General features: G+C 39.5%; 2 protein-coding genes and 1 non-coding gene across 3 annotated transcripts; 2 read left to right on the top strand and 1 right to left on the bottom strand.

The window, feature by feature from the left end:
• The first annotated feature begins 3593 nt into the window (after positions 1 to 3593).
• On the top strand, positions 3594 to 4399 carry LOC115271023 (uncharacterized). Its single transcript, XR_009996371.1, has 2 exons — positions 3594 to 3790; positions 3856 to 4399. It is a non-coding gene; the product is annotated as an uncharacterized LOC115271023 (transcript).
• Positions 4400 to 4710: 311 nt separating this feature from the next.
• Positions 4711 to 5070, top strand: LOC109409536 (protein CutA homolog). Its single transcript, XM_029880370.2, has one exon. It carries the CDS (start codon positions 4711 to 4713, stop codon positions 5068 to 5070), a length of 360 nt encoding a protein of 119 aa, XP_029736230.2.
• A 5570-nt stretch (positions 5071 to 10640) lies between these two features.
• Positions 10641 to 12176, bottom strand: LOC109409472 (palmitoyltransferase ZDHHC6; the record flags this gene model as incomplete). The annotated part of the gene is given in 3 exon segments (XM_062845138.1): positions 10641 to 11078; positions 11149 to 11339; positions 11398 to 12176. Coding segments are annotated over 3 exon segments (1193 nt in total), but the record flags the coding sequence as incomplete, so codon positions are not given.
• Positions 12177 to 17794: the final 5618 nt, after the last annotated feature.

Here is a 17794-nt window from a genome sequence, read left to right as displayed (position 1 = left end):
GAGGAAATGTATGTTGTTAAACCTTGCGGGAAATCCCTATCACGAATGATCTGTATACTGTACAATTGAATTCATATTAGTAGTTTAAATTGAGAGCTCCGACAGATCAAAGGCGACATGATCTGGTCGGTGGGATATAATTGGTGAATTGGAAAGTGTTTTCGTGTTCTATGATCAGAGATGATGGTTCATAGGAGTGGTTTACTTGGGATCCCAACATGTATATGAAATAATCTTTCAACAAATCCTTGGGGCAAAGTTCTTTGAAGAATTCAAAGAAGAGGTCATGGAAAAAAATATGGAGGAATTGTTGAAGAATTCCTTAGTGGATTACCCGGACGAACACGTGAAGGATTTTCTTATGATTTTTTTTTTGCAGAAATTCCTGGAGGAATCCTTTAAAAATTATTGGAAAAAAGGAGGAATTCCTTGGAGGAATCACCGTAGCAATCTTTAGAGTAATTTTTTTGTAGGAATCATCGGAAGCCTTTCTTAAGAAATCCTTGCGAAAGTTGCTGAAGAATTCTCCAACCACAATTTCTAGAGGAACTCTAGGGAAATCTCTTCAAGAACTTTTGGAGAAATATTTGAATATTTGACTGGAGGATCGTCAGTAAGAATTCACGTAGGAAACGTTGAGAAAACTCTCGGAGAGATCTCTGGAAGATCTAGTGAGGTCCCTAGAAGACCTACAAGAGAAATACTTTTAATATCTCTAGAAATATTCCCTGAAAGTACTCCGTGGCCATCCATAATAAACAGACAATCTGTAAGACATGTACAAAATCCTGTAAACAAATGTAAACGCCGCGGTTCAATTACATATAACATTTTCCACATGAGAGCCAAGGACTTCTCGACAACTTCGCTGATGAGTGATGATCCGAACTTCCTAGGACAGCAGAATAATGAGATTTAACATCCCAAGTAACAATATGACAGCCATTCAGCTTTTATGCTAATTTATAAAGGTTTTATTGTAGCAGCAGACATGCTATTTTGCTTACTAATCGCATTTAACAATGCAAAGCAGTCACGTAGAACAGTTTTTCTTCCGGCAGTTTTCAAAACCTTCTGTAGCTAAACGACAAATTCTAACATTAATTGATCTTCTTCTTCTTCTTCTTTATGGCACGACGTCCCCACTGGGACTTGGCCTGCCTCGCTTCAACTTAGTGTTCTTTGAGCACTTCCACAGTTATTAATTGAAGGGCTTTCTTTGCCTGCCATTGCATGAATTTGTATATTGTGAGGCAAGTACAATGATACACTATGCCCAGGGAATCGTTAATTGATCTTATTGCTAAATTTAAAACGACATTCTGTGCTTCCATAAAACCGCATGATAAACCTATGTAAATAATGTTTATGGATACCACAATAAAATGTATCATAAAAGTGTGTTGCTAGTATAAATGCCATTTCTAAACCAAACAATCAACCAGCTTATCAATATGGCGATCACTGTTTTTTTTTGCTCCCATCACTACGAGTAGTACCATAAATAAATAATATTTGGAAGCTGGAGTGACATCGATAGTTGCAATATTGTGATAGACCTTTTTCAGCCCAAGGAAACTGGAAAACTGAATAAGCAACAAGATCATATCACGAGACATAAACACTGCCAGATTGAAGGGCTTTTCGGGGGCAACTAAGTTCAACGTTTAACAACCGTAGAATCGTTAGGTGAGCTGTCGTAGAAGAAAGCTACTCACGAATGCTTATCTGATGCGGTTGGTGATGGCTCCACGGTGCTTAATTGTGGTTATACCTGGTGAAAGATTGTAAATAGATCACAGCGGTTGCCGCAATGTAGAAGCACTTCCGTAATGCAATTCATTTTCGCGAAACATGATTCGAATGTAAATAAAGCCGCACTTCATCTGTCAAAATGTCGTTGCTGTTTGGACATCATATAAGCAGAAAAAATGCTGAACGGTTTTAGATCGGCTTTTGATGTAACCTTTTCGCATGCATAATATCTTCATAAATGCGATTTCAAAACTGTTTGCATTAGTAGTTACTTTTATAAAAGCAAGGTAGCAATGTTGGTAAAAATGATGTTTTTGCTTCGGCCATATTAGTTGCACATCGTTTCAGTGATTTATTTTGTAATGTAGTGCGCATTGCCGCGATGTATGTTGTGTTATTTAACGTATTCCCGAACATACATGATTCGTAGTTATGAGTGAAACTAGGACAGGAATGTTTTGGTTAAATTCCGGCAAAATTGCAATTCAACAAAAAAAAAAATTTATTAATTACAATAAAAAATATGTAAAATAATAAAGATTTCGAATAGGGCACTCGTTTCTCGAATGTTTTATGGCACTTTTCACAGTAAATTCAACGTGGCCATAAAAATTGAGACACTATATGATAAATAACTTCTCTCGAAATTTGTCAATTCTCTGGAAGATTATTTAGCTATTTTGTTGAGAATGAGATTGAGAATTTATCAAAGCCAAGAATCATTTATGAATTCCACAGTGTTATTAATAATGCTCTCACTAGTGAAAACAGCATCTTTTAAGATAGAGTAGCATAAAAAAGGTTGTGATAAATGCCAAACTTATTTTATTACAGTTGGCATTGGCACCCTTCATATCCTTCTCAAGAGTGGGCCAACTAGCCGGATGCTGCTCTACATGAGGTTCTGATAGAATCAATGAAGATGATCTTGCCTTGATATGAGTTTTATTGATGTTGATTTATAACAGTCTTGTAGAATTCGATAAAACTAAAAATGTTACTTGGGATATCAAATAGCTCGTAGTAGTGAAATTGTGCATAAAATTTTACACCATTCGAGAATTTCAAGAATCATGAACAACTTTGCTGTACATACGAACTGTGCAGGTGATCTGGATCATGATAAGAAATTTTTAAAATTACCCAATCATGTAATGGTGGAGTTGCTTAATTTATTTTCCACCTTCCAAAGTCGTAAGCTTTCTGTACAAATTTGATGAAGACATGAGCTTTTTTGGTAGTTCATATAATAAAGGATATCAACAATTGTGTATTTTCTAAACACAATTGCGCCATACAGCGGTTAATTGACGCACTAAACACTACCAAAAAAAATTGATTGGTTACACATTGCATTTCAAAAATTATTACTGAGTTTGTTATAATGTTGATGTAATGATGATCAAATCACATATTCATTTATTGTAACTGATTTTGTTGGAACCTTGAAATAATACAAACTAGTTTTCGTACCGATTCCAACAAATATATCTAAATATAACAAACCTTGATATAGATATCAATCTTTGATAGAATAATGTTATGTTTTTGTTATGCCTTCCTGATCGGGTTGCAAGCAATGGATGGTCGGCTTCGTGGAAAGTTGTGCACACGTTGGCTTTTTGATGTTGAGGAGGACCCAAAGGCTCTACAAGTTCAGGGCGAATGGAACCGATTGGCCCAGGCCGAGACCTGTGGAGGCCAATGCTTCAATCGACATAGACTCTTTCCGGGTTTGCAGCATTGTGTGTAGCGCAAATGCGTGAATTTTAAAGCGAATATTGTGAAACGTGAGAAATACGGCAGAGAAAGATCTACTTTGTTGTTCGGTAGTGGCGCAATGGCTTAGTTGGAAAGGTGCACTACCAACAAGACACTCGCGAGCAATCCTTAGCGATGTATTCAACCTAATGATGCGAGCTATTTTTGGCTTCGATTTACCTTGGTTTTCGAGCCATTGATGCTTCACATTAGCAGAGAGCTTCTCTTGTTTTGTTTCTTGCAAATCAATTTATTCCATTGAATTAACTAGCACGTAAGTTTCTCATAAGTATACATTTATATATTCTGATTATGATTGATAAATCTCTTACCCAACAGAAACCAATCGATGTCATTCGCTCCGATCCAGAAGTATAAACCAGGCCTCTTTTCGGTCGCCTACGTTACCACTCCGACCGAAGGTTCCGCTATGCAGCTGGCCCGTGAGTTGATAGGTCGTCGAATGGCCGGATGTATCAACATCATTCCGGGCGTGGTTTCGTTCTTCGAGTGGGAAGGCACCATCGTTGAACACCAGGAGAGTTTGTTGCTGATCAAAACCCGTAGTTCACGGGTGGAGGAACTATGCACCTTCGTGCGGGAAAATCATCCGTACAGTGTGGCCGAGGTTTCGGTTGTGCCCATAGAGAACGGAAATCCGGCTTATTTGACGTGGTTGTGTCGAATGGTAACTGAGTAGTGGTTTCGAGGGATAGCCTGAGGCTGGGAAACGAAATGATTCAAGTGTAACACAATTTCAGTTTACTCGAAAAAATGAGAACATGTATGCATCTCTAAGAGGTGAAAATATGTAAATTTTCACATATTTATAATTTGTTGAAAAATAAAGTTGCCAAAATATTGTGCCAATTCATACTACGAAGCATGATCACTTTAATTCTATGCCATCTAGCTTAAACGATAAAAGGTTTATTATCAAACAATTTCCCACTATCGATCAGCCTCGCAGTGCTTTACTCACTGCTTCAGGCTATTTATAACATATGCATTCACGCAAGCTCTGATCAGTAGCCAGTTTGCGAATCTTATCTAATTATGCAGTAATCAAACTTTTCGTGCTTCAACGAAATTATTTGTGTTCCTGAGGAAAACAAGTAATATCTAGAGTACAATTTTATCCTGGAGTCGTGTACTACAAATTGACCTCCCCAAATCCATCCAGATCAGCTGGCGATGGCGAACAACCCACAGCAAAAGTACAAACCGGGGCTGCATTCGGTCGCTTACGTGACCACCCCGAACGAAGAGTCCGCGCTGAAGCTGTCCCGAAAGTTGGTGGAACGGAAGTTGGCTGCTTGTGTGAACATCGTACCCCGGGTGGTTTCGATCTACGAGTGGGAAGGCAAAATCAACGAACACCACGAGATTCTTTTGGTGATTAAAACGCGCACCACTCGGGTTGACGAGCTGTGCCAGTTTGTGCGGGAAAATCATCCGTATAGTGTGGCGGAAGTGGTTGCGCTGCCTATCGAGAATGGAAATCCGGCGTATTTGACGTGGCTGAGCAAGGCCGTCCCGGAGGGGAAGCATTGAGCGTCGGATTTGTATACAATTTGTTTGCTTCATATAAACTACCACTTTCTGGTTCTGGTTAACGAGTAAATTAGCGAAAAAGTTCGAATTAAATTTATCTAGAACCTCAAAACCAATATTTCCAAAATGAATTTAAATTTTACTTTCCTTTGAAACGCTTCTTGATCTTTAATTATACACGATTCTACTTTTTTTTAGACCAGTGCTGAAATCAAACTCTTTTAATTGCTCCCAACTAAGTTTTGAACATTTGATCCCGACATACATTTGAAGTTGACCCTCCCTGTTATGGGAGAGAAAACAAGTACTGATTTGTTTGATTAAAAAAATCGAGGTATTTTGATGACTTGGCTATGCTTAAATATTGATGACACATAAAAAAAAAAGTTGTTCTCCATATATAATTCCAAAACTCCCGGTAAAGATGTTTCCAGCCCTACATCAATAAATATGTACCAAAAGATTCATAATCAAATAAATGAATAAATTAAAATTTTCCATAAATAATTAGTTTTCAAGCGATTAAAACGCCGAAAATGTAATAAATAAATTAACATTTGCAAAAAAGTGTATTTTTCTATAAATAAATAAGATTTTTCCATGATAAATTAAAAATTGCACAGTAAAAAAGATATCGCAATAAAAAAATCAATAAACCAATCAACCAATAAATAAAACATAAATTATTAATAAGTGAGAAATAATGAGCAATAAACTTAGATGTATTTTCAACTACAACATTGGAGATATACGTTCTTTACAGCATTTCGTACATATTATCTAATTATTCTAATTATTATTCTTGTCAGCTTATTATTTTATAAACCCTTAGACAATTATGTTCCGTTTTTGTCATTTCTTGTATCCAGTTACATATAGTCGAATCAATTTCATACAAAATCTCAGAATGTTGTAATACTTGGTGGATTAGTAGTTCCTCGAAAATAGTTAGACTCACATTTTTTAAATCGCAATGAGGATAACTCTATTTAAAGGGTGGTCCAAAAACTGTTGCTTTTGGTTTGTTATCAATAACTTTTGAAGATCAAAATTTGTTATTGAAATATTTTAAAATTCATGGTTATTAAGTTGTTATTGAAACAAACAAAACATGTTATTAAATTAGTCTTCCAGGAACATTTTTTGTTATGATATTTTTTATTTTGCCGCTTATGACAGACAAGTTTATAACATAACATAATATGTTAATAACATTAAAATAACTGATTTCATTACTCAGTTATTTTGCCAAAATAACGCATTTTGTTATGCGATTGTTATTCTCTTCTGCTCGGGACCGGACCCCTGATGTACTCTCATGCCTGGTGTTCACCATTGCCCTGCAAAGTATTATACGATAAGCCAGACTCAACAGCCGGGCACGATTTTCACGATATCCGACCAATTTGACTGTTTTGCGGATGCCATGGATATTATTGCAATGCAAGTGGTAAAACTTATAGTGAACACGTCAAAAAAAAGCTTATGATGGCAGGTGAAACCGCGAATGACAGGGTAAGCATAGGCAAAAATCACAGACAAACAGACGTAACTCTTAAAGGAAATTCCTCAAAAACTTTTGCCCGGTGTCTTTTTTATGAGCACCCTGCCACCTGTTGGTAGAACCGCGCGAGACACGGTTGGCCATAATGGATTTCGATTTGACGTTTGTCTAACACTTACACTACTAAACAAAGCGCCTGTAATTTTCATTTGCATCATTCAGCAACGTGTACACTGACAAACGTCAAGGCGATCGAACACTAGCGCCTCTGTTGGAAGGATCGCGCAAATCAAATGAAATTCGAATTGATCGTTAAATGCATGTGCCAAGCCGTTTTGAAGAGTGTTACGTCTGTTTGTCTGTGCAAAAATGTTACAATACACTGGGACAGTTTGGAGGTGACGGCAGACTTCGTCTACCTCGGATCCTTATTAACCCTCCAAAGATGTTACGCTAGGCGCACCATGGTTGCGTAGTGTATGATCAGCGAGCCTGTTTGGGTCATAATGTCCCCAACATCCTATTAGGGTTAACTCTAGACAACAAAGTTAGCCGAGCGCGAGATCTGGATTATGCTCGAGGAGAACATGCAAGCACTCAAACTATTCGAGCTCTTTGGTGCTGTGCAGAAGAACGGTGTGTTGCGGCGAACAATGAACCACGATCTCGATGCACTCTATAACAAACCCAGCATTCAGGAGGTATCAAAAGATGTGAAAATGAGATCCCGATGATACAAGAAGACCTGGAGGGCAGCGTGCAAGGTAGGCGTACGAGGTGCAGAACTATCTGGCAAATGTGGGACGCGGCCGAGGATGGAAGATTGCAGCCACAAACCAAGTGTAGTAGCGAGAAACTATTGACTCGATTCCATTATAAATGTAATATAATGCTAAATAAATGATCGAATGAATGTCGGGGCCAGCCTCGATTTTCTCCTCAATAGCAACGCTAACGAAACCGTGTAGCCCAGTCTTGTTCGCCTCAATCGACTTCGGTATTGTGATAAGTTCCTCGTTTTTTATGGGTGCAATTAGGTTTCGACTAGCTTGGCCGTAGAGGATAAAGGCCCATTATTGCGTCTCGTGACACGGGAACAGTGTTTCCCCGATTCTCTACAGCATCACAGAAAGCTGGAGCGCTCCAGAGTTGCTGATGCACCTCTCGTCTTGACCATGACTACCCAAGTAACCATAGGTTCAGATTCCCATGACAAAATGCACTTTCAAGTTCTAGGAAGTTCAGATAAAGTCCTTAATGGAACTTTCTGGCTGCTTAAGAGGCTAATAATGAGCCATGCTGGAACTTCGCATATCAGTTCCAGCAAGGCTCATTTTTAACCTGTTAAGCAGCTTGAAAGCTGCTTAAGATGCTATTCGGAACTTTATTGAAGCTTTCAAGTTCTTAAAAGTTTATTAATTGGTGTGTTTCAGAATATTTATAGTCAATTTTTGCACACCGGATTCTAACCAAGAACCGCTACGTGAGAGCCCCATACTTAATATCAACACTACAAATGCGCTGAAGTACAGAGCGGGTTAAATCTGAACCAACCCAAGCAACACACACGGTTACAAAACAGTCGCGGCAGTGTATGTAAGGGATGCACGAAAGTCACTGTGACTTACTGCGCAACCCTTACATGCCGCAAGCAACACACATAGTTACAAAACAGTGACGGCAGCGTATATAAAGGTTGCGCAGTAAGTCGCAGTGGCTTCTGTGCAACCCTTACATACGCTGCCGTCACTGTTTTGTAACCATGTGTGTTGCTTGGGAATGTTCTGTCGACAGCTAAATTTGCACACTTGTACACTAGCGCAGTAAGCCTTATCATTTGAAAAGTCTAGCAGGTTAGCAGCGCAGCGGTACGAGAGCAGTTTATAACGCCTGACTGCCCGGTTCAAATCATCTAAGAAACGTGCCAGGTCACAGTTCACAATATACAAGGACACAACGGAGGCTGTGGTGAACCTGAAAAGTACATTTTTGTTTTGACATTCATTTTGAGAAAGCTCTATCAGAAGCTGCTTGGAAGGATATCCAGCTTCCTTCTGTAAACTTTCAAGTTTCTATTCTAAATCTATCTATATATATAAAAATGAGTTTGAAGTTCCTTTGAGGCAACAAAACTTACGAACGAATGAACTGATCAGGATGACTCTTGCACGGTTTGATTCGCATTCATGGTGACTGTGTTTATATGTAGAAAAAGTTATGAAAATCAACTAGAAAAGTAACAAAATTGTTAAAGAACTGATTTTCCATGAGCTGGGAAGGAAATCAACACGATCGCAATAAAACCGATCTAGAGTGCCGTGCTGCAATGAACCCAACAGTTGTCAAACCACCACAGCTTGGCAAGACAAAGTTTGCCGGGACAGCTAGTATATATATAAATGAGTTTGATGTACCTTTGAGGCAACAAAATTCACGAACGGGTGAACCGATCAGCATGACTCTTGCACGGTTCGATTCGTATTCATGGTGGCTGTGTTTATATGTATAAAAAGTTATGAAAATAAACTAGAAAAGTAAGAAAATTGCTTAAATAATGATTTTTGTGAGCTGGGAAGGAAATCAACACGATAGAAGTAAAACCAATCTAGAGTGCGGTGACGTTATGAGCTCAACAGTTGTCAAACCACCACAGCTTGGCAAGACAACGTTTGCCGGGACAGCTAGTTACTAATAAATAAAGCTGCTTAGAAGAGCAACCTCTAGCAGGCTGCTTAGCTTATAAAGTATCCTCTTAACTAAACTTTTGATTACTTGGGTATACTGTAGACATCGCCCCAGAGAATAGACATATATTAGACTTTCAGTGTCGCTCCAAATCATGTGACTAACATCTTGTATACACCTATAAGTGTGTATAATAGAAATAATAATAATTTATTTGACACTTATAGTACCGCTACTGACGCTGTAAGGGCGAGGCAAACTAGATGTTAGTCACACGAACAGTCGCGACATTGGATTTCTGTGGCTGGTTATTCTAATGTGTGTATCTTGGATGCGGTACCCAAAGTGTCAAATTTTCTTCATTTTCATCGCAGCAACACCTGCACTGCACTGGTAACCTAGCTGGTTGCCAAAACATAACTTTTCATGTTCTTAAGATGGCCAATTGGTCGACGTTCAGTCAGACCGGACCATCTGTTTTCAATTATTTTAAGGAAATGTCCTGCATGCACTTGGAATATCAAATCGAGCGCATTATTTTCTGAAAAACTGTAGTTCTTTTATGTAATGACTCATCTGCATCAAAGAAACGTCGAAAAGTTAAGAATTATCGAGTTCCTTCGCTTATATTTACCTGACCAAAACATCGCGTAGTCCACTCTGACTTAACGCTGACCAATTGGTCATCACTCGCGCATTCTCTGTCTGTTCAAATATTTGTGACTGACCCATCTGAAAATAATGGAGGCCCTGAGATTGGAATCGAATATCTCAATAACACGGTCTTAAAATGGACTCCCAGTGGTTGTTCAAATCGGTAGAACGGACAGTTGTCTGTAAATCACCCAAAGGATTGCACCGATTCCATACCATGCAGTTTCACCAGTTATTTTACGCCATTAGATGAAGGTCATTAATCCAGGCTTGTCATCGGAAGAACAAACTACTTGCACGAGTCAACGGAGCAAGAGAATGAAATATGACCAGATCGTTGAAAATTGTTCTTACACCGGCCAAGCGTAAGTGAACACACATTTTTCATATTCTGTTACATTAAAATGAAAACAAAGGATTTGACACTTTAGGTACCGGTCAATGATGCTTTTGAAAATAAGAACTGCTTTGGTTCAAGCATCTTCGTCACAGCCGCAGTATGAGAAAATAGCGCCTCTAGCGTTCTATACTATTGTACTTCTATTCCCCAGATATTCATGTTGGCTGACTGTCAGAGCAGAGAAGACCCGTTTTTGAGCCCCAAGGCTGCTCCGACGTATAATAATAATATTGTTATGGGTATGATTATGTAGAACACTGGGTCCTCCAGATTATAGACAGGGTGATTTCCAATCAATTCTCAATAAATCAACAGAAAAACGAAACATCATTTTAGACAAATAGCTACACATTTATTTCCGTTACTGTAAAAAAAGGAATAGCAGTTTAGTACGAGCTTCGCTTTGTGTTCCTACACAGAAAATACTTCTTCGTAAAACTTTCATTGTCGGTTGGACCGAAGCAGCTATAGTAGTCAAATGACACATAAAACTTTGTCAAAAGCAACCCAAGATAATTTTGTTTGCCTTCTGCCTCTCTAACCTATTTATGCTTCTTCTTCTCGTTGAAGTGCTGCTGCTGCTCAGCCTCATCTTCATCTTCGACTAGTTCGACGGCACACTGCCGCGGGAACCATCCCCGTATCCGGGGTGGCTTGTGCGCTTCCGGTAGCGGTTCAGACTGTTGTTTTCTCTTCTTGTCTTTTTTGGTGCCGTTCCTGGGCTCCTCGGGTTCATCGAATATCTTCTCGCCAAAGAGCCAATGTCTGTGAAAAAGGGAAAACATACGAGCAGATGTGAAATCCTGTTCAAAAAGATCACGTATCGTAAACTTACTTCCGCCATCTTGTAACCCGTACTGTATCTCCAACGTCCAACTTGATGCGGGCTTCATCCGTCAAAGGAGGACTAAGGCAAACACGACATCCCTGAGACCACAGAGGGACCCAACTTCCTGAGACCGGTTTAAGAATAGTGTAAGTTCGCGTCCGAGCCCGCTTCGCCGATTTCTGTAGTAGTTGCTCACGCTGTAACGTAAAGATATTCGTAAGATAAGAACACATGTAATCTCAAAGTTACACATACCGTCAACGTAAACTGATCGCATCCTTCCGCAACGGCCCACTCGACCCCATTTCCAATCGGAGCGCAAGTCCAGCTGGCCACCTGCCGGATATTCTTCCACTTGCCCAAGTCGTACGGATACTGGAAGTTATCCTCGGTTCCCTCCCGCAGATGCCTGGCCTTCTCCAGGATCCAATCCTCGATCCCGGTTCGATTGTTCACAATGGCCCGAACCTGGAAAAACAGCAGCATACCCACGGCAATGACCACGCCGATAGCCAGCCCTACGTTGAACACCCCTAGGACTAGACTCCACAGACTCAGGTACACCGTCGCCTTCGAGTACTGCCCGTAGTAGACGTACCAATCGCGGTGCAGCCCGGCGTATAAGGATCCGCACAGGATCACCGTTGCGTGGAGGCATCCCACGACGGCGAACGCAAGGAAGCACGTGAAGTACGCATGATTACCCCAGCCGACGCAGTGGTTGATCCACGGGCAGTGGTGATCCATCTTGATCACGCAGCGATCGCACTTGCGGCAGTGATGCGACCGTGGAGCCTTGAAGCCCTCGCACGTCGCACAGTACTGTAGGAATTGTTCGTCTTCGGGATTTTTGGGGCGCCACTGCAGTGGTAGGAACTTGGGTCCCGTCAGGGAAGCCATCACAAAGTTGAACCCGGTACTGGCAGACAGCATCAGGAAGACGGTTTGATTCAGGAAGCCACCGAAGGTCCGGTTCGGGGGCCACCACATGGCGTTCATGTACAGGGTCATGAAGGTAATCGATTTGATGATGCCTGTGCGGGGATAAATGGCAATCATTAGTACACTGGAGCCTTAAAATCTATTTAGGTATGTACCTCCTTTAAGGTAACGTAACCTATATATGAAATTTAATTACGCTCAAAACAGTTGAGAACTCCAGATAAGGGAAGGTTGGTTTACGGAAAAGAAGCAGCGAGTAGAGTTAAGGGGTGTTTAGGGCTTGTCCAAAGTCGAAAGATGAAACACCTCTGAAACCTCCCTGAAACCAAGGATGCTTTCAATCATCTGGCAATCGTTTAACTCATTTGTCTATAAGTCAGTTCAAAATGCTAAATGATAAGAAATCTATATCGTTTAGCATCAGTGGGTGGTACTAAGACTTTTACGCCGTAAATATAAAATTTATTATATGGCGTCCTTGGAGATAATTATAGAAGAAACACTACCCTACAGCTTTGCTGAGTATCACATTATAGTAACAAACATTCAATCTGATTTATAGACAAATGAGTTAAGGACAAACGTCTTGTAATCCCGCTTCAACAGTGCATCAGAACTTCAGACGCACAAATCTCAAGAAGCAAGTTTAAAAAACAGTGCATTTTATTATTCTGTTCTTGCTCACTTGTAATAAGCTTAAAATAAGAAGATCAGATGCGCTGGTTTTGTTAACGAAGAGATTTGTGCGCTCGAGATCGTGAGTAGGTGCCAAAGCCGGCCATTGTGGCGGCCATTTTGGGATCCTAACAAGTCTGTCCTTAAACGATTGCAAGGTAAATGAAAGCATCATTCCTTAAAACTCGCTATAAATTCACCTCAGAGCCTGCGAAGCCCATCTTAATCCGACTAACAAAAACACCCTGAAATGCATTGAAACACTCTGAAATGCTTTGAAGCACCTCTAAAATATTCCCTGAAATCAACTCATTTGAGAGTCTGCAAAACCCCTCTGCATTCTTCTGAAACGTTCAAAAACGCTCTGAAATACTTTTAAACGCCACTAAAACCGACTGAGACGCCGTAAATCTAACCTAAGAGCCTCTAAAAACTCTCTGAAACCTCATAGAGCGTCCCTCAACGCTTTGAATCGCCTCTGAAACCCATCCTGAAACCCCCGTGAAGCTCTTCGGAGACCTTGTGAAACCCCTTAAAAACTCTCTGAAACGCCTGGAAATGCCTGAACATGCTTCTGACACCTTCACTAGAATAATTTGAAAATACATTTCTGGGTGATGTTCCCTAACTCTCATCCAGCCAACATACCATTTTTACCCTTCGAAAAGGCGCAAAAATATGTAAAGGTAACGTTTTTTTTTCGGTGAACTTTTCACAACTCCTAACACAAAACTATAGCTTTTTATTCATCATTTTTATTTCTTTGTGCCTTCAGCATTTTTTTTCGTAATTTACATCAAACTCACACCATCAAGAGCCGGGAGACTGTTCTTAACACTTTTGGATTGATTAAAATTACCTTCTCATCGGAACTTAAGTAAAATATTTTTCTTTTTTCTCATAGAACTTTCATTATCACAAGCAGGTATCTAATCTGTTTAGCATGACTGTTAAACACATTGGAACTGTTAGCATGATCACACCGGGTATTACCTAATCTTACTGGGGTTACTGGGGTCTAGAGGGGTTTCAGTGGTGTTTATGATAATTTAAGAAGCGTGATCCGAAGATTTCAGTGATTCAGGAATTTTCAAAACGTTACAAGCGTTTCAGGGACGTTACAAGAGTGCTCTAGGGGATATCAGGGCATTCGAAGAGTTTCACGAGCGTTTCAGGGGCTTTACAAGGGGTTGCAGAGGCGTTTCAAAGTTTTTCAAGCAGTTTTAAAGGCGCTTACGTCATTTATGCGAATATGGACAGTCCAGGGGTTTCAATGGATTTCAGAAGCGTTCCAGAAGATTTTAAGGGCATTCAAGTTTTGTTTTTTTTTTGTGTGGAGCCTTGTGGCCGTGCGGTACGATGGGACGAGGGTTCCTCGCATTCGTTGATGCTCGTAATATACAGCCTCTGGCTTAAGGCGGGGTCCATTGCTTTTTTGAGGGATTTCAGTGATGTTCCAGTGCGTTTCTGGTACATTACAAGTTGTTACAGGGGCGTAACAGGGGTTTGCAACTGTTTTCAGAAGCATTCCAGGGGATTTCAGCGGTGTTCCAGGGGCTTCAGGGGTTTTCCAGGGGAGTTAAGGGGCATTCAAGGGGTTTCCAGGGATTTCTAAAGTCACAGGGGTATTCAGAAGCGTTTCAGGAGGGTTCATGGGAGTTTCAGGCGTTCAAGGTCTTTTGAAGAGGTTTTAGTGGCATTCCAGGTGATTTGAGTTGTGTTTCAGAGGGTGCGGGTTTTTTCTGAGGGTTTGAAGTTTGTCCCAGAGTTTTTTCAAGGTATGAAATGTGCGTTCCAGAGAATTTCATAGATTTCAGGGATATCCCTGTACAATGCTGTATAAGTCATATACAAACGAATGTACAATGGGTCCAGAGTCGTATTTACGAAGACAAAACTGTTTATGCCTAAACCTTAAGTTTAAGATACATGGCATCTTTGGGAAACTTTCTTCATATTTTTCGACCTTTTTTCTCACTATTGTGAAATTATGGTGGTCCATCTTGTTTAGCTAATCCAAACATCTACCCTTCAATATTTTTATATATTTAACAAAGATGATTTTGATTTGCTTGAAATGTTTCATTTTCCATATGAAAATCTGTTTTGATTAAATATAATTTTATGCGTTCATTATTTTGCAATACTTTGTTCTGAATATTTGTAGAGCATTCAAAAATACACAATTTTGTCGAAGACGCCTAGTTTGTATCTCATCGATTTTCAAAGTTACAAATGATTTTCTGTGGGAAAATCGTATTTTAAAAATTCAATAAAAATCTTCAAATAAAAAAGGTACCCACAATTTTTTTCACCATCAATAGAACATAATATGATCTTTTCAATGCAATAAGGCGATTGAAAATTTATTTGCTTCTTTTTGAGATATAACTTTTTGAAAAAAATGTTATATTTCGAAGAAAAAAGCCAATATCTCTTTAACTATGAGAGATAGAGCATTGAGCTTTTTGGAAGAAAATATGCGCCGTTGATAGTTCTAAAAGTGCTCGGAACAAAGGTTTCACAAGAAACAAATGGATTAAAAGTTATTGCAAGAAAACTGAATTTTATGAATCACCCTTATATGATTCTTTTAGAAAATATAATTTAGGAACCATAAGAGATAGTATAAAGGTTTCCTCGGCAAGCTCTTCTACAACTTTGTAGAACATTATATAAACGTACATAAAACTAATAAAAAGCAGATGTTTGAATCAGCTAAACTAGAGAGATCACCCAAATTTCACAATGGTGAGAAATACCCTAGGGGGCATCCATAAAGTACGTCACGCTTAGAGGGGGAGAGGGGGGGTTCTGAAAAGTGTGACAAGCAATGTATTAAATATAGGAAAAATCCGTACGAAGGGGGGAGGGGGGGGGGTGTTGAAAATTCCCATTTTTAGCGTGACGTACTAAATGGATGCCCCCCTAGTTAATTCACCTAGAGGTGATGGCGCATTTCTCGTCTTCTTCATACTAAATATACTCATATTCCATGGTTTTAGAGCCTAAAATTCCATTTAACAGCCACCAACTTGAATACGGAGGCGCCATCCTGGATTTTAGATCGCCATCTTGGATATTCTGGTCGCCACTTTTGGACCCTCGAAATCTTCCCCAAATCAAATATACTCATAGTGCATGGTTTAGGAGCCTAAAACTCCATTAAACAGCCGGCATCTTGAATTTTGAGCCGCCATCTTGAACATTAGGTTGCCATATTGAATTTTGGGCCGACATCGTGCAATTTCTGGTCTTCTGGGTTCATTTCTGCACAGAATTTGTCAACCATGCTAAAGTTTACAACGTTCGGGGCAATTTGATGTGTCGCATGATAGGGTTGGGTTCAGTTTTATATATGACCAGTTCATCGGTGCTGGTCCGGATCACTGAAATGGCCATAACTCCGGAACGGTTTGACCGATCCGGACCATTTTCAATAGCAAACAATGCCGTAAAATGCGGCCAATAGGAAATGTCTTAAAAGCGAGTGAACTTATTTTGCACACAGACATACATACATACACACATACAGACATCATCTCAAATCGTCGAACTGAGTTGCTTGGTATATGCGACTTGACCTTACGAGCCTTTTTTCGCAAAATCGTTTTTTGAGTAAACATATAGCCTTTCCAGCACACTAGTGTACGAGAAAGGCAAAAAGGTCGAAAAATATGAAGAAACTTTCCCAAAGACACCATGTACATATCTAAAACTTAAGGTTTAGGCACAAACATTTTTGTCTTCGTAAATACGGCTCTGGACCTATTGTGGAATGATAGGAAATCTTGCATATACAAAAAATGGTAGGTTAGGGTAATTGATCCGATCATGGAGGAGTTAAGCACTGGGATCATGTTCAAACCACAATTGTATCGCCCCGAGCAAACTTTTTACATGGATTTAATTGAAAATAATAAAATCCATCCTTAATCTACGGGAAAATAACAAAATATTGCCACTTTGATTTTGTTATGAACATTTTATTCGTTTTTATCTGAAAGAACATTGTGTTCCTAATGTTGCGGTATTTGTTCCTAATGTTGCGGTATTTGGTTCCTATTGTTGCGGTATCCCATTGAAATCATATGGGATACCGCAACATTAGGAACACTACCGCAACAATAGGAACACAGCAACTAACACATTAAGGAAAATATTTTTTTTAAATAGGTTTTTGGGCAAATCTTAAGCAAACAAATGGTGCAATCTCATAATTTAAGCACCATACATCTAATAAAAATACCTTTTGATAACATTTCAGTCGAAAAAGTGCTCAATTGCCACTACCGCAACATTAGGTACTACCACAACGATGGGAACAATTACCCTACAGTATACCAGAACACGGTGTGTCTGGTATAAGAAATTTATTACAAAAAAATAGGCATCGCTAATTTTTACGTTACGTGAAAGTTGACGCTACTAGCTTTCATTCAAGCCCAACATCGAAATATTCCATCGGGGGAACTTTTTCATACAAAAATTGGGTATGTTTGTTAAGTAGAAATAGGGATTAATTTGGAACCGTTCATTTTGTATGGGGAAAAACAGTATTCTGAAAAAGTTGTTCGAGATCCCTCGGTGGATTTTTTTGAGGGACCGTGCAAATGAAAGCTGGAAGTCTCTATTTTTGAATAGCGAAAAATTTGGCGATGCCCAATTTTTTGTTATAAACCTTTCCCATACACACGCCGTGAGAAATTTTATTGGAAAAGAAACACTTCTCATTTATGAGCGCGTGTACCTTAACGCACTGCTCTCTCATTATTTGTTCTATTATTAATAGGGACAATGGAAATTCGCGATTTCGCGGAAGCCGCGAAATCCGCGAAATTGGGCTTTGGCCGCGAAATTTAAGAAGTCCCGCGAAATGTCGCGATATTTGACAAAACCGTGAAAATACCTCACATATTTCCAATAATTTCAAACTTCTAGTCTCAAATTGACAGATAATTTTCGACAGTTTGGGATTATTTACGATTCCGTATCTATATAATGAAAGTTCATTGCATGTTTCTTTACTGATTTT

Source organism: Aedes albopictus, chromosome 1 (assembly GCF_035046485.1).
Source record: "Aedes albopictus strain Foshan chromosome 1, AalbF5, whole genome shotgun sequence".
Taxonomy (NCBI): Eukaryota; Metazoa; Arthropoda; class Insecta; order Diptera; family Culicidae; genus Aedes; species Aedes albopictus.
This window is presented reverse-complemented; position numbering and strand designations above follow the sequence as displayed.

Coding starts and splice junctions, on each gene's coding strand:
- LOC109409536 (XM_029880370.2), top strand. CDS start 4,711: ATGGCGAACAACCCACAGCAAAAGTACAAACCGGGGCTGCATTCGGTC.